The sequence below is a fragment of the Chiroxiphia lanceolata genome, chromosome Z (genome assembly GCF_009829145.1).
Source record: "Chiroxiphia lanceolata isolate bChiLan1 chromosome Z, bChiLan1.pri, whole genome shotgun sequence".
Taxonomy (NCBI): domain Eukaryota; kingdom Metazoa; phylum Chordata; class Aves; order Passeriformes; family Pipridae; genus Chiroxiphia; species Chiroxiphia lanceolata.
This window is the reverse complement of record NC_045671.1, coordinates 75265210-75287357: the sequence shown is the minus strand read 5'-3', so window position 1 is coordinate 75287357 and position 22148 is coordinate 75265210. Positions and strand designations below refer to the sequence as shown.

General features: G+C 39.3%; 1 protein-coding gene across 7 annotated transcripts in view; it reads left to right on the top strand.

Moving 5' to 3' along the window:
• MELK (maternal embryonic leucine zipper kinase) overlaps nucleotides 1–21696 on the top strand; it is a 28925-nt gene extending 7229 nt beyond the window's left edge. For 2 of the 7 annotated variants that reach the window (XM_032675319.1, XM_032675318.1), the window contains 12 exons: nucleotides 1070–1162; nucleotides 2254–2352; nucleotides 4916–4984; nucleotides 5509–5607; nucleotides 6569–6655; nucleotides 8012–8140; nucleotides 10525–10671; nucleotides 11343–11568; nucleotides 13286–13376; nucleotides 13813–13984; nucleotides 15816–15919; nucleotides 17016–21696. In XM_032675319.1, coding sequence (XP_032531210.1) covers nucleotides 1070–1162; nucleotides 2254–2352; nucleotides 4916–4984; nucleotides 5509–5607; nucleotides 6569–6655; nucleotides 8012–8140; nucleotides 10525–10671; nucleotides 11343–11568; nucleotides 13286–13376; nucleotides 13813–13984; nucleotides 15816–15919; nucleotides 17016–17193 — 1494 coding nt within the window. In that variant the 3' untranslated portion in view covers nucleotides 17194–21696. The remainder of the gene's footprint in view (nucleotides 1–1069; nucleotides 1163–2253; nucleotides 2353–4915; nucleotides 4985–5508; nucleotides 5608–6568; nucleotides 6656–8011; nucleotides 8141–10524; nucleotides 10672–11342; nucleotides 11569–13285; nucleotides 13377–13812; nucleotides 13985–15815; nucleotides 15920–17015) is intronic. The other 5 variants (XM_032675316.1, XM_032675315.1, XM_032675317.1 and 2 more) reach the window with 5 other exon arrangements.
• Nucleotides 21697–22148: the final 452 nt, after the last annotated feature.

Below are 22148 nucleotides of genomic sequence, written 5' to 3'. Positions count from 1 at the left end.
TGCTCTCACAGAGCAGAGCTGAATCAGCTACAATGCACACATAAGAATTGCAGATGTAACTTCAATGTGCAGTGCAGAGCCTTGCATTGAATTCAAGCTGTTTGTCTAGTTGTTGTCCCATTGCTGATTTCTTGGTGGAGCCTTAACAGTGTGAGAAAGCAGTAACCTGCATGTTCTAAGCAGAATTTCAGATCACTTTCTCGTCTTCATCTTTTAGCCCAATCTAAGGCAGAGATCACCTTGTGTGTGTAGAGTACCTGCTTGTACTGTAAGAGTTATGTTGGTGTGCATTTTTCCCTAATAAATTTCAATGGCATGTGTCTTTTTTCATAAGATTTGTCTATGTGTGGAGATTGTGGATCAAATCAAATAGATTTCCCTTACATTTACAAAGCCTCTGGATCCAGATGCTTGTACAGAGTTGTTTTCCAAGTTTAAAGTTGATTTCTAGACTACTGCTCTGTCAGCTTCACCTGCGAGGTGGGTGCTTGTAAGAAACAGTTTAATGGGAAGAAGGTCTTGCCTGACCCAAAGTCCTTGGATTGTTTTAGCTGACTCAAGTTAGAGCACCTTGCAACCACTATCTTGATGGTACAATGTCATCTTACTCTGATCTGCTTAGAACAAAGCCCAGGCAAAGTATTTACATGGTTTTAATAAGGGAGCATTTTTTTGTGGTTCTTTATGAAGTTATTGCATTACATATTGGTATAAATATCCAACCAACCTCATGCCCAGTAGCTCTTGGGTCACTGCTTCCCAAGTTCCATCTCTTCTCTTCGTGGTCATGAAAGGAAGTCTTCCTATCGGAGGAGGAGCTGCAGGAAAGACTAGTGGGATAACAGGTGAATGAGCAGCTTGGGATCTGAATGTTTGCAGGACACTCATGGCCGTGGACAGTTTTTGCCTCGTGAACCCATATATTATGCCAAAGCAAAATATAAGGTAGATGTAGATAGACAACAGAGGAAAATGAAGCCTCTGAGGCCTCTTAATATGTTGTTGCTAGAAGACACCATCTGTGTTAGAGCCAATGCTTCTGTGTCATTGGTTTCCTCTCTTGTTCTAGGGTGGCCTTGATTACCATCTGAACACATGCTGTGGAAGCCCAGCTTATGCAGCACCAGAGCTGATTCAGGGCAAAGCATACATTGGCTCAGAGGTATGTAGCACAACTGTGGATTAGGGTGGTTTTTTTCCTGCCTCCTTTGTATTTAAAGGTGGTGAGGTTGAGATACATTCCCGTGATGTCTCTCTTCAATGCCACTGGATAATGTTGCCTCAGTGGCTCTCAGAAGCTGTATGACTGACAGCAGTCACAGCCTGGAATAGCATATCATGCTCTTAGCCAGCTGGCTTGTTCATGTCTGACTAATCCCTCACTGTCTCCAGGTGTTACTCTGTGTTTTAGTACCCTACAAAAAGTAACTTATACTCCTTCCTTCTACATTATTTCAAACAGCAATTTGTTAATTATTCAACTCTTGTTGCAAAATTTTTATGCAGTCTCAGTGTCTTGTGTATTTACCTTTAAATTTGTGTATGAAAACTTGCTCTTTGTACTGTGCAGTGTAGTAAAATTAGAGAGAAGAAAAACTGTGGCATTTATCCAGCTTTGATTCCATGTCTGGAACATTAGGGCCTGCTACTTGCCTTTGTAAATCCATCCAAAATGCTGTAATTGCAATTCACTCAAACTTAGCTGGCTCTTTTGTTGGGTGGAGTCAGTCTTTTTTCCTTTACTGCCCTTTGCACCACTGTCCCTGTCCTCTAACTCTTGTTTTCTTTTTTTGTTTTGTTTTCCATGAAGTCAGTGCTTCTCAAAACCTCCTTTTGCTTTATGATTGAAGTGTGAATTACAGTATGAGGCACATGGACTTTGTCATGACTATACATCAAAAATAGAGGGGCTTTAAAGCTGATTGTAACTGTGCTGATAGGTATTGTAATCAGTAATACATTTCAGTACAAAATCCCTTCCAATGAGTTTGATTTCATTTTTACTTGAGACATCCTCGTAGGCTGAAGGTAATGCAGCAATTTGGTGACCTAAGGACAGGATAATAGTTTTACCAGTGTTCCAGCTTGAGTGAATTGAAAACTGAATTCAGGTTGTGTGCTTTCACTTGGGAATGTAAAGACTTAGGGAGCCTACTTTTAGTGAGTTGCATGTGCCAAAGAGAGACAGTGTTACCTGTGTCTGAGCCATTTAGGCAGATCAGGTTTGTGAACTCTCACTCTTTTATTTTTTAGGCAGATATTTGGAGTATGGGAGTACTGCTGTATGCTCTGCTGTGTGGTTTTCTCCCCTTTGATGATGACAATGTTGTGGCTGTCTACAGGAAGATACTGGTAGGTATTGATGGTGCTAGAATACATGAGGAACAGGCATCTCTAAGCATTATGAGAGGCTTTTGCTTTCTGATGACAGAACCTGTTAAGCTGTGCTTTGGGCAAAAGGCTCATTTGTGGAATTTTGTTATGCTTTGTTACTTTTCTGATCAATATTTTGTTTTGGATTTGTTTCTGTCTTCCATCAGCCTTTGCAGGACTCTAGGCTGGTCCTGTGATACGGTAGAAAACTGAGCTTCAGCAGAAGGATTTTCTTGCTAGTGGCCCAGATTTTTGCATCTGAGCCTTTATCTATCTTCTCCTTGTATTTTATGGTTTACCAAAAATATTGTTCTTAAATGTCAGCTATTCTCATATCTGGGAAAAGCAGGATTCTGCATCTGCTCTTACACTTTCCTCCTCCTAAATGAGTTGAATAAATAGCAAATTATATAATTAAGCCATTGGTTCTGTTTCCCTGTAAACTCCTCTTGATGTGGCTAAACAGATGCTGTTTCTTATCACACATGCACCTCTGCCAGCCACTTCTGAGCTGCCATAAAATCTGTGTTGATAAAGCTTACACTAAGTGAGTGGGATGAGGAACAGCACTGTTCAGTACGGGCTTTGGGTTCATCTATCTCGTTCTCTTTCTCTCATCCAGAGTCTAGTATGTTTAAACCCGCCCCCCCCCCCCGGAAAAACTCCTTGAGAGTGTTCAAGGGCTACTTTGGCAGGAGGCAGCTGACACTGCTCTGCACAGAAGTATTTTTAGCGTGCTAACAGTCTGGTCTCCATGAAGCACCAGACTAGTTCATCAAAGGGTGTGGCTTTTTATTCTGGAATTGGAGCGGACTTAAATACCTGGATAGAAGATCCCTAGGAAGCTTGGTTTGAGTGGTTGCAGAGAACTTTAAAAAATAAGAAAAGGGAAAAAGAAGGAAGCAAAGGCTTCAAAGAGGTTGTGTAAAGGTGCTGATGTTTAGATGAGGTGCCATTAAAATTACATGACTTCCATAGTCACATAGTCATAGAATATCTTGAGTTGGAAGGGAGCTATGAAGTCCAACTCCCTGCTTCTTGCAGGGCTACCTAAAACTAAACCACATGAGTGTTGAGGAGTGTTGACCAAATAATGCTAGTGCTGAAGTGTGCTGAGACAATCAATGAGGTTTTAAAGTTTAGTCTGGAAGTGGTCAAAACCCAATCGTGTCACAGGTGTTAAGATGCAGTCTTACTATTTCCACTCCAAATTTGTTTTAATTTCATGTGGCTATGAACTGGAAATTGCTTGAAATGAGAATACTTACCCACTGTTCTGGAATTTAATTTCACACATTACAAATCCTGAAACTTATTGTAATCTCAATTTGGACCAGTTGCTCCAAGTCAAATCTGCTGTTTGAATCTAATTAGAATTGTATGACTTACATACAATGTTTCTTTCCTCAGAATGTTCCACCTCTCTTCATTTGGGAATACTAGAATGAATGTATTTTGAATGCAAATACAAGTTGTGGTGTAAATTCTGTAAAAAACCCTTATATCTGGTGTGATCTTACGCACCTGGTAGATATCGCAACCTATCCAACATTGCCCATAGTCCAGTAGATGAGAATTGTTTGTTACATCATTTTCTGTAGCAATATATTAAAAGCAAAATGTAGATTACATACATTACTTAGTTTCAGAGTAAAACTGCATTGTGAAACACCCAACAAACTATTCACAAATAACCTTTTAGTAGGGTCTGTAAAGAGGTAAGCTAAATTCTTTAACCTGTGATGTCAAAGCAGTACATGCTCTGCTTAGAAATGCAGGCTGCATATAATGCAAATGATTTTTCATTGAGGAATTTGTCTGTAGAAAGAAAACTGCCATGACAAAATGATAAGTACATTATGTGACAATGACTGTTTATTAATTTTATTTTTTTTGTCAATTTTCATTGCGAAGTAAATGATCCTTGATGGTGAATTTGGTTAGGTTTTTAGCCACTGTTGTACCTCACCTCTGAAAGCTGTTTTCAATTTTCTTCTAATTTAGAATTAAAGAAAACCAACAGTAAATCATTTGATTGAAAAAAACTTACCTCTTAGACCTGTAACCTTTCTCCTGTCTGCAGTATAAGATTGAGCATTAGATTTAACCTGTTCAAAAAAAGAATATCTTAATACTGAGGATGGTGTACTTTTAGTGTCTGAAAAGTATTGTTTTCAGTGAATCTTCACATTTCAGAGCGCTAATATCAGTCATTCATACTCCAGCATGTTTGCACTTCTAGAACTTCAGTATTGACTTGATACAATGGATAAAGGAGCAGGTTAGCTGCAGAAGTGGGCAGAGATGGAAGTTTCAAACAAGCTGAATGGGTCAAAACTACAGCTGGTGATTCAAACATGGTATTTTCCTTACTGATGCAGCTGGGTTTTAGTACTACCATGATGTTTATTCAAGTAATTCTTAAAGCTAACATGTTCCTGCTATTCTTTTTTTTCCGGGTACAGATGTTACTATTGTCCAAGTACTTTAGTAGTTCCTTCTGAGATTCAAAGTTAGTTCTAAATCCTCTTCTTTTCTGCAGAGAGGAAAATACAGTATTCCAAAGTGGCTCTCTCCTAGTAGTACACTGCTCCTTGACCAAATGCTGCAGGTAAAGGTATTGTTTCTGTTGCATAGGTCTATAAAGTACTATTACATAGGTCAAAACATTACATCACTGAAACATTTAAAAAGAATTCAGTGTTTGAAAAAGGAGTTTAATTCTTATACACTTTTGAAGAAATTATTATCATTGCCTTTGGCTCAAAAATATTTGAGAATGGAAATAATTAAACAAAGTTTAAATGATTTAACAAAGTCTTTGAACAGCTTGCTTTCGGTTGTTCTTAATAAAAACAAGAGTTCTTTTGTAAATGAAGGTAAACTTACTAAATACGTATTTGGGCTACGCCTAGGGAATGTAGTCAGTGCTGTATATCCCTGGGACATCTATTGTAACTTGACAGTTTCTGTAACTGTCCTTCACAGCTCACATCTTCGAGTGTGAGCTTCCTTTTGATGAAGTTCTGAAACAGTATTGGTTTCCATTTTTACCCCTAGCCACCCATTCTGTGTAGAAGACGAATTATTTTTTCACTGTTCCACAACTTAAGTATCACTTTTATTGCCCACCAGGTTGACCCAAAGAAGAGGATTACAGTCAAACACCTGTTAAGTCACCCTTGGCTTATGCAAGGCTACTCTGATGCTGTTCAGTGGCAAAGTAAATACCCAGTAAGTACTCTGGTCAGATGAATATTAAAGTGTTTAATGTAATCTTTACTGGCTTATGACCATCCTTACAGTATGGGGGTGTGAAGGCATTTCTTCAAAGATGAACTTTGAGATGGCCATTGTTCCTTTCTGATTCTTTAACTGTCAAAATATTATTATTTGCTCTTGATTTCTCTTGTGGAGAAATTTCAAATGTGTTTTCATCATATTCTGCAGCTGAATCTGCAAAATAACTGAATTCTCATCAAAAAATGAAGTATTTCTTCATATGAATGACCAATTCCTTCTCCAGGCTGCTTGATACTTTGTTTAAGGTGTAAACCACAAATATTCTGGAGAGCATGCTAAGACATGATTATGGTCTATCTTGTATGTAGTCCTCACTGAAAATTTGAATAAAAAATTCAATCTCATTGAAAGAATATTCGTGCTGTCTCTCTGTCACCTGTTTTACTTGTGTGAGAGATGAAGGCAGAGGAAAAAAACCAAAATAATCTGGTTGTCAGCAGAAAGTGCTGAGAAGTTCCTGTATGTTGGCAGCCAGTGCTTCCCGTTGTCACCAGATGCCACTGTTTCTCCACATAAAGAAGAGCTTGACTGTGCTCGCAGTGTCAGTGCTACTAGCTGGCTCTGGAAAAGATATGCATGTCTAGTGGCTTTGGATATTTATGAACAGATGAAAGAACAGCCTCTTTTCTAGTAAAAATCTCACCTCCTGTTGGATGGCTTACTTGAATTCACAAGCTGTCACCTGTGAGGGGCCAGGCTGTGAAGTTGTATGACTTTTACAGTCTCCTCCCTACAATGTTTAGTTATGATGCTGAACATTTGAAAGACAAGGTCTAAAATCATCGTTGACTATTGATTCAGCCCACTGGGTTTCATGACAGTGTCACTGTGAGGTGTGGATTATGAGACAACTTGAAAACCTCATGTTTCAATATCCATCATGTTCTTACAGCTGGGACATCTTGATGAGGACTGCATAACAGAGCTTTCTGTGTTTCATGAGCAGAGCAGGGAGACTATAATGGAATTAATAACAGAGGTAAGGAGTATATATCAGTAACTTACAGCAATTAATGATGGTAATAGAGTAAAAAAATTTACTGTGTTATCAGATACTGTGTTATGTATTCTCAAGTATGACATTTTAAATACTTTGCAGATTTAAGGAGCCCCTGCAGAACTAGAATCTGGCTGTAGCTTGTAACTACAGTTCTGAAGTTCAAATTTGTTTATTTCTTTTTATCATTTAATTGTGCTCATGATGTTTCCTAAATCTTACTGTTATTTCCCACTATGGTAAAATCCTTCTGAATCTCTGGAAGTTAAAGTAGATTTACAGAAATTTATAGTTGAACAACAGATGCCATTTGTTGGGTTAGCTCTTTGCTTTGAAATAGTTCAATAAGTAGCAGGTGAAGAAAAAAGGAGAAAAATATCAGAGCAACACCAAGGTAGACTACAAAATATGTATTTTTTTGGAGTTACTATTCACAGATTTTTAAAAGTAGCGAGTCACTTTTGACTACAACTGACAAAAGTTGAACTGACTACTTCTAGAAGAATTGTGCAAAGGTTAACAATAACATTGCAAGCTGTAGAAGAGACTTAAAGTATGATGCATACTCCAGCTTTTACCTGAATCTGAAAATTCTTCCTTAAAATTTAATTTTTTGCTTCTTTGTAATTGTTAGCAGTGACAATAGTTGCTTGGTTTTTTTTTTAACAGTTGGGTTTCCCATGTAACTGTAGCGGAAGCAGACTTTTAAACTGTGTGTGATACGATAGATTTGTGGAGTTGATGCTCCTTGTTTTTCAGTTACAGCAAATGATCAGAAAAATCCGTCTACATGGGGAAAAGTCCTTCCAAATAGCTTTGTGATATTTGCATAGTCCTTTACTGAAGGACTTCTAATCCCTTATAACTAATTCAAACTAACTGTATATGATGCAAACCATCAAACATGGTGCTTGTGTTCCTGACACAAGCAGAGTTGCTGAAAATCCTGCAAAAAGTTGGTGCTGTTTGTAGGGGAAGAATGGGCAGGAGGGACTTCAAAAAAATCAAATCTCTGGTTAAAATATTGGATAAACCCAATTACTAGATTTGCCATTCACTCCAGTAGATAGATCCTGATCCCAGCATTAGTTTCCATGCTAGCACATGAACTGCAAACTAACTTGCAAAGAACCTCCGTAGTGCCTGTTTCATGATCTCAGACACATAAAGTGAATCACCTGAAGTCTGAAATTACACTGTGATCCAACATTAGGGTTGCACATCAGGTGGACAAACTTGCAGAGACGCAGAAATTTTCAGAAGGCTGAGCTTGCCTTGTATTTGCACGGTTTCCAAAGAGGAGATTAAAATACTCTTTTTCTCTCTGTGTCTTGCCAGTGGAAGTATGACCAGATGTCAGCAACATACCTCTTGCTTCAATCCAAGAAGGCTCGCGGCAAGCGTGTGTGTTTAAGGTTTCCATGTCTAACACAGCATGCCAGAACCATGCCGTTGGCAGGCCTCAAGGTAAGCTTGAGTTCAGCAGGATAGCATCCTGGTTAAAATCCTGCTCTGCATTGACAAAGCTCTGCCTGAGGAAACATGCTGGTGCTCTAAATATCATTAAGAGAACATGTATGCAGTCAGGCAAAGTCTTTGTCATTAAACAGTTGAGTCTTATTAACACGACTTAGCAGCTGGGATGCTTCTATGGGTTGGCTTTATTGGAATAGCTCTGGCAGGACACAATGTATCAAGTGCTGCACAGAATTCCTCCTTGGCTCACCTTAATGGGCCTAATCCTCTGTTGTCTGGCCTGTGTGATCATTCCAGATCTTGTTCTGTGATGACTAACTTCTTACTGCACTCCATGTTTCCCTATATATATTTTTGTACCTCGGGTTGCATTTCACATGGCTTAGTAAGGAAAATCTGAAATATCACGGCATGTGACCTGGGCAGCCTGCTTTGAGATGACATGGGCACTATGTGAGCTGTTGATCAGAGAGCCACTCCTTCCTCATCTGTTTCCTTTGGGAACATAATCCTAGAGAAGACTCGGTTTATTTTGAGTAAAGGAAACATGTTGCTGCTATTTTTCTGATGACTGGGATTTTCAAGCAGTTTTGTATATCTTAAGGGAGTTTCTATTCCTGTAGTTTGATAGCAAAGTGCACATAGGGCACTTCAGAAATTGGCCAAAGTTGCTAAATCGCTTGCAGTGTCGTATATAATATGCGGCTATATGAGCTGTTGGTGATATTTGTCTGTTAGACAAACTGAGAAGCATTCAGTGGAATCTCAGACTTACCATTAGCCATTCCCCCCTGAGCTGAGGCATCTGTGTGAAACTGCTTGAATGTGCTGTTTTCTTTGTAGAGGCAAGCACTCAGGAGAAATACTTTCTTATGTATCTGATTCAGTTGCATTTAAATCCTTTCAGTTAACCCATACAGCTTCTTTGAGATGAGAATTGTAGGCTTACTAGAGCTGCGTAACAGATCATGAATCATAAGTGTTTCTCAGGATGCATAATGTGACTTCCATGATCATGGTAGGTTAGCCTTCTACACTCCAATGATTAAATGGAGGTTCTCTAGGTTCAGTTGCGCTGATACTGTGAAGTTACTGTATCTCTAGTGATGTCCTAGGTAAATTGGTCTGGCAAATGCTACTAACCAACATATGCATTACGCCTTCCCAGTTGATGGTGGGGAATTGCTGCACAATACAGCAATCCATTAATCCTCCAGCAGCACTCAGGACACATTTAACTTGCTTGTGTGTAGATGCTGTGGGTGAATATCAACTGAATTTGCTGAAACATCTACCTAGAAGAGCTCTCTAGCTGGACCTGGTCTGATGTGAAAACCACCAAGCAAACAGAACCTTTAATTTAGGCATTTCTGAATTTGGTGGCACAAGCTTGTACGGAATACTTCTTTATTTCAAGCAGTTTAATGTTGAAGGATATTGCAAAAAATTCACCATGCCATGAATTTTATCTGGAACACAGTAACCCAGGTGTCCTAATCAGGCATTCATGTTGTAATGGAATGTGATTTCAACTGCAATATCAGGCTCCTAGACTCTTGGCTGTAGTTAGCAGCCCTCTGGTAAGGACTTTTGAGTAAATCATCATGGTAGGTCTGGCAGTATACCAGGGAGCTCTGTCTCTATTCCAGTAGCAATGAGAGATCTGTTCACTGTGATATCCTTGATCATAGGCCAACAGAAACTTACCTGCCAGCAGACATAACTTCCTAAAATGGTATCCATTCCAACCAAGGACTACCAAATGACCGTATGCGGTTTCACTGAAATACTATGGAACAAGTCATCGGGAAGAGTTTCCCGAAAATAACAAAAGGTGGTGGAAACTAAGGATACCTTGATATGCATCTGATTGTATGTGGTGTGAGCCATGACGGTTAGCAATCTTGGCTGAAGTTATCAATTCCTTGATTTAATAAATGACAACTTTTTTGGGGAGCTACCCATCAGATGAAAGGTTCCAAATGCTAGTTAAAAGTAGGTTTTGGATATATGTGTTTACCTTTATCCAGCCCCCTTTCAAATTTTGCTCTATTCTTTTACTATTAGGATTTTTGGTAAAAAGAGGTTGTAGTCCAAGCCTTGAATTCAAAGGTGGGTATTTCTATGAGTTGCTTCTCTTCTTGACACAGGTAATGAAAGATGACTTGGCAATGAGGCTTTGAGAATAGTTTCACATCTGCTTTTGATACAAATGACAAATCTACAATGATGATATTGAAACTTAGGTCACCATCATGGGAACTTCCATTATTAGGAACTTAGAAAGATATTAGATTTAGATTTTAATGGTGCTTTTCTGATGAAATTCTACTTCTAAGCATGCAGTGGAATCTCAACTGAATCTTTCTTTTCAGTCTGAAAACATTGTGATGTGTGAAGACATGCCAGACTGCAGTGAAATGCCATGCGCGTTTGGATCTATGGAATTTTCAGATACGGCTTCACTGTTTAAAGAATCTCCCTTAGAAGAATTTATTCTAAATACTCATGGAACAAAACAGGTGTTTGATAAACTATTCTTAATCAAAAAATGATCTCATTGAACATAAAAATTATTGTGTTTTTAAATGTTTGGTGGACCCTAGCCAAGACAAGGCACAAACTAAGTAATGAGGTGTTTTAAATATATAGGCTGAACATATGTTGTGACTTCCTCTAGCTGTAGGTCATGATTGATTTTTTTTATAACTTGACATCCAATTTGCATAAAATTAGCATCTAGAAAATGAGTAAATGAAGATTTTAAAACTGAGTAGAAAAAATAACGTGAAGCGAACAAGGTCTCGGAGCTAGGCTAGAGCTGCACAAGTCTCCAAAGAAGTGCAACCTGTCTGTATTGAACAACAAAATCCAGTGAAGCAATTAAAATTTTACAATTAAGCCAAATGAAAATTCTTAGCTGTGTTTCAATGAGTTGGTCACTAACAGTTTTAAATGGGCAAACAAAAGAGTTTAGAAGAGCAGATATAGTAGTGGCAAATTACTCAAGAACTTTATTAGCAAGTTATAGAGGGAATCAGAAGTACTGAATAGTTTCTAACTATTTTGATCTATAGGCAAGCATTGTATGATATTTTTAACCTGCTTCAGAATTTCCTTTTCTCTAACATTCCTGAATATGATCAGAATACCGCAAAGGATGCCTCTTTTCTTTCTGTTACATCTTTTGTAGCATTCAAAGCCTGAGGCTCAATTGGATGATACGGAATTCACACTGTCAACTCCAGTGACAAAAAAAGTGGCATCAAAGAAGCATAAAAACAAAGAGAATGTAGAGACAGAGTCAGCTTTAATAAATGAAATGCCCTTTGCACTTCCTGCTCCAAAAACTCCTTTTGCGAAGAGTCAGATTGAGACACAGGAACAAGCCGTACCCCCTCACACACCTGCCTTCAAAGGTACATGGAATGTAACTAATGACAGCTTAGAACATATATGTGGCTTGGGAATTACTGGAATTCAAATATAAGCACAATACTTGTGCATCCAACACATCTGTTTCTGGAAGACTTCTTTTGTCCTATTCACCATCTTGATTTTTCTAGTACATCTGGTAGGGTGCTGCAAGAGTTTTAACCGTGCATCAGGGCATGTTACTTCTGTGCTAATAACAGGAGTCATTACTGCTCACAGTATCACGTATGCGTGCCTTTTGACACATTCTAACATGGAGCTAAGTGCTGTGTTCCTAAAACTTGCACCTGGTTCTGCTTTTCCGTGAAGGTTGAGAACACGATTTCCTCAACACTCCAGTTTTCCTTTGTGATTACCTTAAGTGAAAATAAAGGTACACTTTTAGTCATCTGCTTTTATTGCTGCTTCTAAGAGAAACCTAACTTTTGGATTTTCATAGTTGCATATCAGCATTTTCACAGGAACAGTCCATTGTAGCAGTGAAAATACTTCTGTTAACAACATATAGGTCTTGCAGCTATGCAATAAACCTCAGAAATCTGTCTACATTATGTCAGCTTTTCTGAGTTATCACATATTTCAGTCCTCAGCCTATCTAGTCACGTACATGTCCTGTATGTACATTACTGTTTCCTTCAATGACTACCATAGAAGTTTTGGTGTTGATACTGTAAATGCTATCTCTGTCCTTCAAATGCCAAGTGCTCCTTGCAATAGGAGAGTCATCTGTTCCAGATGCTAAGGAATATTGTTCAGGAACAGTAAGTCCTTGCAGATTGATTCAAGGAATAAGGGCTCTTGGACCTACTGCTGTTTAATGTCATCCTTCGTAAAGGGTTTAAACAATTGCAATTGCAATAAAAAGACTAGTCTTTCATGAGTTTATCTTAAGATTGTATGCGATAATGTGAAGTCTGACATCACAGTAAGTTTAAAAAGCAATATAGGTACTCTCTGAAATGGCAAAGGCAGAAACACTGTTTTAGCTCATTTATTTAGATTTTTGATTATTAAACAATGAAAGCTAATTCTTCGATGCACTGAAAAATCTTTGATTCAGGAAAGGTATTAATACTTCCCTAGAAGCAGAAAAATGGAAGTATTCATTGGAAATTTTGAAGTTTTTTGTCTGGGATCAGGTGCAATTCTGTAGAAAGCTGAAACTTTGAACATTGAAGTTGGGTTTAATTGTGCCAACTCATTTGATGACTATTTCACTTTGTGTTTTCTCCTGCACATTCAAAACCATGCTCTGCAGACATTGACTTTTTAGGCTGCTATGTAACATCTACATCATGTATTAAACATGGCTATATAAACTTACACCCTTTGTATAAGGGAAATGGATCAGTGAAGAACACAACTATTTGATGCAGTGGATTGCTCAGTATTTATTGTGGGAGCAGTGGCAGAGCAAGAAAGCAATTCGGATCCTGAAATTCCTTATATTGAACTGCATTGCTGACTCTTAAGGTTTGACTTGCAGAGCCCTGGGGAAATCAGTTGCAGTTTTAATTTGTAGAGTAGAGGTAGTACTGTTGTTGTATGAAAAACATATTTTATCATTTTGAAAATACAGACCTGAGATAGAAAAGGGATCTGATTTTTGAAATAAATTATTAATAATGAGAAATTGTTGCTGAAGAAAAGAAAATCCTTTATGCAAAGACATACCTGTTTGGCTTGGATGCTTTCTTTCAGAGAGCCAGTTCACTGCAGTCACCCCAATTAAACCCACAAACCTGACAAACACAGATGAATTCACAGCAGCTGAGGTTCTTCATGAAAGAAGGTAAGTGTCCAGTTATTTGTGTACACTCCTGATTTAGAGCAGGACAGCCTTAATCCATGTGTTGCCTAGGAAGTCTTGTTACAGCAGCAAGCAGTAATTTCTATTCTCTTGGTAAAAACCTCCCTTAAACCTCTTTCTACAGTCACTAGAAAACACTGATTGTACAGAAAAGTTTTAAAACTATGTAACTCAATTATCTTTAGGATATATTCCTATTTTTCATAATGTGAGTTCCTGTCCCAGTTCTCCAGAGGACTGCAGTTTGATACATCTCTGGATTTAAACCTTTCAAACTTTTGAACAGAAACTCCTATAATATACAGCACTGGATTTGATTTTTTTGTTCTAGCATGTGTGGTAGTATTTTAGTGACATGTCCAAAATACTTAATTTTTTAACACTGAAAGAAAAATAACTGATTGATTTGTTCATGTAACAGATGTCACTCGGTGGAATTAGATCTCAACCTAGGTCACGTGGATAGCAGCCAAAAGAAGAGAAAAGCCAAAATATTTGGAAGTCTTGAAAGAGGCTTAGATAAAGTGATCACAATGCTTACGCCAAGCAAGAAGAAACGATGCACTAGAAGTTGTCCAAGGAAACGTAAGGTATGGTTGCTGCGAAAGTCTTACAGGAGAACAAGTATTATGACTAAATTAATTATATATTAATTATTATATTACAATAATTGTTATTATTGAAAACATCCAATAGCTTCAGAAATGGTCTTGTGAAAGCTTCTGTGACTTGTCTTGCCTGCTTTCTACAGTAGAGTGCTCTTACTGCATTGTTGTTAACAAGACAATGTCCCAGTTTTCACAGTGAGGCATCTTTTAGTCTGCACTCAGGCGAGTCATCAGATCCAGGTAGGAGTTTCATCACTGCTGCTTATAGCCCATCTAAACCAAATGTGAAGGAAGCAGAATGGTTTTAAAAGAGCCCTAGCTGACAGTTTTTCATGTTATTTGTAAAGAAATACTGCTAGCTCTCCCACTGAAAAATGCTAACCTTCCTGGCTTAGGTTTCTGTAGCCCAGAAGCAATATGTCCATTCTAGGGTCATCCTTAGGTGTCTAGGGAATCTGAAATTACACTTAGAGCCTAAATAACTACACCTTTTGAGAGAGTTTCTGACAGTGTCCCTGTAATTTAGATTGTTTAGGTTTCAATGTCACTGCATTCAAGCTGGTTGGCTATTTCTCCTTTAGGTAGCCATAGAAAAAGCAGTTCTTCAGGCAGTATGTTGCACAGAACACTTTAATATTTCATTATTAATTTATTCTTACTGAAATTACTTATGAGGTTAATATTAGCTGTGTAGCATACACATCACATGGCATTGGCATGATACTATTTTAGTGAACAGGACAATCATTTGGTGAAGCAGCAGCAGTGGCAAATGAGGTAAGTCCAGGTGTGAGCATCAGATCGAGCTGTACAGGAGGGTTTCGGAGCTCAGGGACACCCAAGCAGCAGCTCCAAGCCCTGGCAGGACCCAGAAGCCCTTAGCAGGCAACCAGGTGTTGAGGGGCATTTCCAGAAGCAGCGAGGGAGATTTAAAAGCTCCAGGGAGCACAAGTGAACAGGTGGACAAACAGGATGTGGTGCAGCAAAGGGATGTGGTGCAGCAGTTTGCGTGGCAGTTTGCATGGGCAGGCTGTGTGGGGAGGGTGCTATACTCTGCAAGTAGGTGAAGGTGGCAGAGCACTGAACAGGCTGCCTTGGGAGGTTGTGGAGTATCCCTTTCTGAAGACATTCCAAACTCACCTGAACGCATTCCTCTGTCACCTGCTCTGGGTGACCCTGCCTTGGCAGGGGTGTTGGACTAAATGATTTACAGAGGTCCCTTCCAAACCTAGCTATTCTGTTATACATCACTCAAATGCAACATATATACTTCAGAAGCTATACAAGGAGGAATTTGTACTTGAATCTGTAGGCAACATGTTTGAAAAATGTGATTACCATGAAAGAACGCAGGTTGTGTACCAAGGCATAAGCAGTTCTGCAGAAGCCAGTGATGTGTCCCTTCAGTTGACTGGCTGCTGGGACATCTATTGCGGATGTCCGCAAGTTGTTCAAGAGTTCACTTAGTGCATAAGCTCCTATATGAAGTACTAGATGTGATGTATATAAAGTATACTTCACTTATAACAGTAAATTTTTGAGTAGTAAGTTACCTTTTTTCTTTCTACATGAAAAGCAGCATGGTGCTGTGCCTGTTCCTTGATATCGGAAGCACTCAATCTCAGCTCTAGGCCATCTCCCAACTGTAGGGCACGCAGGAGGGTGATGGTTTTGGGAAGTTGAAGCATTTGTCATGAAGATTAGCTGTTCTGAAACTTTCTTTGTGCAAACATTTTGCAATGTCTTCGGTTTTAGGAGAGATATTTTTATTTTTTTATTCCTCTAATTGTTTTAACAAGCTGACTACTTTTAGGCACACTGCAATGTTACCGTCACTCACCTACTGAATCCAGACCAACTGTTGAATGAAATAATCACCGTTCTTTCAAAGAAGCATGTGGAATATGTTCAGAAGGGGTAAGTGTAAAATATGATGGCTCCAACTTATATTTGTCTAAATAGTTGTTACTCCAATCTTTGATAAAGAGAAGTATTTAAACTTACTTTCTTGACACCGCTGTAAAATAATCTTATAGAAAGTGTACAAAGCACTACATTAATGTGTGCGATAAAACTTGTTGACACAATGCAAAACTATGTTAAATGAGCTCTAGCAGATCTCTTTGACCAACAGTTATCAACCAAGAATAGTGAGATAAAAATTCACATAATCTTGTGTCTCATGCGAAATTTTAAATACAAAAAGTTTGCTTGGGTACAGTCACATGACCAAATGGGACAATTTGGGAAGTAACTTACTAATTTTTTAACCCTCATTCTTGGCAGTTAAAAGACATCAGCCTTTAGCCAAGAGATCAGTATAGCTTAAAAGCTGTGCAGAATCTACACCATTGGTGGATTAATCTGTAGGGTTTACTAGCTAGACTAAGGTACTGATTGGTTAGATTGGTTCTTACTTCTGATCAAACTCAGTGTCTGTTTCCTGAGTACCCAACACATGAAATAAACATTGTGGGCACTTTTCAATATGCATTTTCTCAAGATCTTGAGTATTTCAATGATGGGCATTGTAAAACATCAGAGTATACATCAGCCTCTGATGCATTCCCAAGCTCCGAATCTGGAAGGATGTTGGATTGCACAGCAGCACCTTCTCCCGTTGTCATGTTTCAAACTGTGCATTCAGATTTTCCTATTTTCACACCAGCTAAGCTGTAACAACCAGAGATAAGAGTGGTCTTGTTTAGGAAAAACATGGGAACTTTCCATCATTCCAGCTCTGGGGATGAGTGTCTGTGGCTAGCAGGGGTTCCTGTGGCTGGGTAGAACATTGGTGCTGAACGCCTGGTCCTTGGGCATAATGATAACAATAGTACTCTGATAATAAAGTATTCACAAAGCTCTCAGTTGACTAAATTGTGAGTTGTTTCCCAATATTCTCAGTAGCAATGGGATATTTTTTGTAAAGTGGTTTTATTAATTTAAAATTGCATTGCAAAACAAACATTAAATGGTTCAATGATTAATCTGTTTTCCTTTTTGTTTTCTACAGTTATACCCTGAAATGTCGAACACGGTCAGATTTTGGTAGAGTGACAATGGAGTTTGAGTTAGAAGTGTGTCAACTCGATAAAACTGAAGCAGTGGGTATTTGGCGACAACGGCTTAAAGGTGACGCCTGGGTCTACAAGAGGCTGATGGAAGACATCTTATCTAGCTGCCAAGTGTGAGTGGCAGAGGCTTTTATCATGACGTTTTGGAAAGGTCTGTTCAGAGAAGTAATTCTTTGTCACGGTCACAGCTATATTTGAAAAATCTGTCATATTTCTTCGGTCTTAACCATCCCTTTTTTTACATATGCCTTCTGTATGTTTCCTTTATTAGGTTCATAATTAATGTTCTGCAACTGCAACTTTTCTGAAGCAAAATTCTGTAAGCTGTTCCCTCTCTCATATATTTTTCACATATCTGGGTTAAAAAAGTAGTGGTGTTTATGTGCTGAAGCTTTTTGTGCTATGTCTTCAGTTATCAAGTGCATGTGGCACAGAAATAGTAATTTGCATAATTCTCTTGTCTCTGCTTAAGTAGGATTTATTGAGATCATTAACTAAGTCACAGCTGTGGTTTCCAGAGTTACACTATATGCTCAGTGTTGTACAAAATAGGACTGGCTTCAATAAATGTGAAGTCAAGAGTGCTTGGATTTAAACTGTGATCTCATATAAAGTGTTGCCGTATCTCATTACAAAGCCTCAATGACACTTAATAAGCCTGTGCACTTTCTGATGCTCTCATGTTAACGTGATGATATAAGGATCACTGAAGAACAACAGCACCTTTGAACTGTTGGGAATGGAGAAGGCATTTGTAACCCTGACTGTCTACAAGGAATCCAGTGACACCTTTAACAGAATTTAAGCACCAGACATAAAACTCGAAATATGCAGAACAAGAAAGGACACCTAAGAGGTGGCTGGGGGGGTTGGGGTAATACCTTTAGAAAATGGTGCATGTGCTTGTGCTGTCTGTTGTGTGGATTGTTTATTTTTGCCTTTAGCTATGCTTCAGCAGCAACCACATCTGGCTAAACCCAAGCAACAGCAGTGGGAAGACACATGTTAAAGCCTTGCTGTATGCAAAGACATCCAGTAATACCTAGACAAGTTGACAGTGTACTGCAGCTTTTTCTTAAACTACCTGGAGGCAACTGGCACATGCTGCATGTACAGCCCACGTTATCGCCCATTAACTAGAGCCTGAGGCACATCCACACAAGGGTTAGGTGGGTGGAGGGCTGAGCATTGCTGAAAACTTGCACTGACAGACATGAGATACGGCTGGTAATGAAAGCTGTCTGCTTGTTTCCTGTGACCATTACTGCAGAACTGGAGGAGGTCTTTTGTGTCTACCAAGATAGAAGTGTCCCTCAATGCTTTTTTCCAATGCCAAGTTGTCAGTTTACTGCTTTTTAGACAGGTAAAGGAACAGGGACATTTTTAGCGGTTTTGAAGAAAAAGTAGGAATACTTGCAAGCAGGGAGAGCAAAGAGAAAACTGTTGCTCTTCGAAACATTTCTGGTCAAGAACCTTTTAGATGCAGAAGGGACTAGAAGGAAAAGAGGGACAACATGAACAATGACGCAAGTCCACCTGACAGAGGTTGAGAGGTTGTAATGAGAGTCAGGGTTGGTCGGTCATGTTAATTGATAAGGGATGCGGAACGTGGTCGCGTTCACTTTGGAAAGGTTATGTAACTGAGGACCTTGTCAAATGGCATAGTAAGGAAAAGGGGGAAAGTCAGAAATAAAAAATATAGAGATGCAAACCTGACAGGCAGTCCTGCAAGGAGAAGGGAGTCAGACTTGATGATCCTCGTGAGTTCCTTCAACTTGATGTATTCTGTGATTCTGTTCAGTGACAGAAAGACAATAAATGCTGTCAGTCACAGCGAGGGGAGGGGCTTTGGGAAAACTGCAGCAAATTGGGACTTTGCAGCTAGTGAGACTGGAATCCTGAGGGTGTGGGATATTGGGGGGAGTCAATGGGAAGGTGCCAGCTGATAGGGTGATGCTCAGGAGTTTCAGTCCAGTGCTGGCTGTGGGGCAGAGTGTCTGCACCCCCCCAAGCCATGTTGAGTGTGGGTATTCCCCAGGAAATGTGAAGCTGGACCAACAGGTAAGCAGGATGCCCTAGGTCTGGGCAGGGGTGTCAGGTGGGCAAAGACTGCATGTTGGTTTTGAGGGGGACACACAAGCCTGGGGTGTGCTGAGGGGCCCATGTGTGAGTGCTGCATGCTTTCAGTGAGCACTGGGCTAGACCAGACAGCAAGGAGGGGACACACATACAGTCAAGGTACAGGCAGTGTTCTGCGGTACTCTTGGCTGTGCTTATGCTAGAGGAGACAATTATGCTCTTGACATTCCTTAACTGCTAGTACTGAAGTGTAAATGGTGATGCCCACACATATAGGAAATCTCCTAAGTGGAGTATGACTGGCGCATGAATTAAAGGTTTGTGTTGCCAAAAGCACAGCTAACCTATTGTTCTACTAAATTAGTGCTTAAAGCTTCATATCAGCATTTAAATACTTTTGGTATTCCCAGCTGCAACATGACACTCCTGTTTGGTTTCTGCATGCTGAAATTTGAGTTTGCTAAATATCAGTTGTAAATCAGGGGCAAGTGGTGGAGCAGCCAAGGGTTGTAGCTGATGTGTATCTTGAGTGCTGCAGTATTGTGTGAGCTCTGGTTTTCCTTGCTTTCTTTTTTTTCAATACAAACTTCCCAAGAATTTGGCTTCTGTCTGTAACTTGATCAGAACTGAAGTAAGGGTAGAAGGGCGGATTGAAGGAGGCATAAAGATAACAGTCTCACTAATGAATAGCATGCTATATGTTTTAAATCACCAATCACAACCGTGAAGCCCAAGGGCTGAAGAACTGAAACATTCAATTGCCTTTGCACTCCTTGAGTTTTAAATTCAGGAAAGACTACAGAAGTATCCCGGAACACCCTAACTGCCACTGCTCAGAAGCACATTCTGTGTAACTATCTCCTCCCTGTGGTGACAAAACTGATGTTATGAACGCACAAATAGTAATTAAGATGTCTTCTTCGTTCCTTTTAAGGTAAAAATCACTGATTTAATTCACATTGTCTTACAAGCTGATGTGCGAAATAAGGTGCCTCTTCATAGGCTACCATGTCGACTTTTTTTGCTAATATTCCTTGCTGTGAATGCATGCCATCTGGTGATAGGAATCAGTGAATGTGCAAGAACAAGAATAATTTGTGCTTTTTTTTTTTTTTAAACTAAACTGCTGCTACTTGGTCAGTAATTGTTTTTACTGAGATTGCTGGAAATCTATTTCAGCTGACTTCAGGTGGAACTCAGAGAAAAAACCAAAGATGAATAGATGAAGGAGCTATGTGGATAAGGAGAAGCACTGGTTGCATGCCAAGCTTGTGGAAGGCTGCACAGAGGAACAGAGGGCCTGAAGATTTGTTTTCAGGCAGCCAGGTTGTACATCATGTGTATCAGTCTTGAAAGCATGCTTGGTATGTACTAACTTCTCTCCCTTGGCTAGCAACCTTTTGAGAGTCTGAACTCAGTTTATGTTCGTTATTATGCTGGTTTGGGCTGAGATTGATTTAATTTGTTCCCAGGAGCTGCTACAGTGCCATATTTTGGGTTTAGGATGAGGATAAGGTTGAGAACACACAGATGTTTTACCTGTTGCTAGGCAGTGCTTAACCTAAGTCAAGGACTTTCAACTTCTCATGCTCTAAGCAGTCCTGGGGGCACAAGGAGTTGGAAGGGGGCACAGCTGGGATAGCCGACCCCAAATGACCCAGTTGCCACTCCCAGATTCCAAGTACCTTCTGAATTGCAAAAGCCATCCAGGTTCACCTGAAGGCACATTGGTATATTTTGTTTGGTCAGATCTTAGTGTTTAAGTAGACTTGAACAAAGCAACTAAGTTTCTGAAAACATGTTTTGCTTAGTGAAAACACTAAGCTAAAAGCTTAAAACTTAGAGACTAAGCTAATTTTCCCAACATCAGAGATATTGCATAAACCACAGTGACTTCTTCTGCATGTCCTAGGAGTAGGAGGGACAATCGCACATTGGTAAATAACACTGTTGTATCTTGTGAACAATGTATGCAGCATCATTCACATGGATACTTGACAGGTTAGAAAAATATGTATGGCAGATTTACTTATTTTTGTCAGTCAGCCCTGGTTAAATGATGTAGATTTGGACACCCTGTGAACTGTTCCTTTTGTTTAATATAAGGGCTGCACTTTGTTAGAGAAAATGAAATAATCCACTGTCATTTTTGTTTTTATCATATTAGGGTTTTGGCAGACAATTTGTTCAGTTTCCAATATTTAGTTATTTATGTGCTACTAACTAGCTTTGCTACATTCCCTAGAGAAAGCTCCATTAAAACTCTTAATGTGACACTACGTATTTTTAGTAGATTAGAAAATAGTTGCAATTTTAATTTAAATTGAAATGACTGTGTAATGGCTGGACAGATCACTCTCAGATCCCTAGAGCTCTTAATTGTAATTCTCCATTGTTTCTGTGCATAAATTTTCTTTTTAAGTGCTCATTCTGAAATACTTAACTAATTTTTTTGAATGTACTGTACTCATTTAATAGTTTTTTTTATGGTTAACAACTTCATGATTAAACTTAAATGTTAAATATAAGTGGTGGAAATTATATGCCTAATCAAGTGTTGGGAAAATAAAGTGTGTTTATATCTTGAGATGACATTAATTTAAGGACCTTCTCGTTGAGGAAGGAAAGAGAAGGGGAAAAATATCCTACTGGGAGTAATGGGCAAATTTCATTGTGTGTCTGTAGCAAAAGAGCAATAACTGTAATGAGCAGCTCTTCTTTAGCCCTTCCTACTGCCTCCAGTCATCGTGACATTAAAACCACCCTTTACCCAACAACTCCCCAAAAAGAAATCAGGTAGTTTTTCTCTTGCATCACCCACATTCTGATTTGGTTTGAGCTGGACAGACCAAGGGGCAGCTCCTGCCTCTTGGGGGTCAGCACCTGTCCTAACCCTGACTCCCATGGGAAGCTGTTTGGCCCTGCTTCACACAGGGTTTCCGAAGTCCATCTGAGCCAGATACACCTGCAAAGCTCTGTCCTCACCAGCAGCT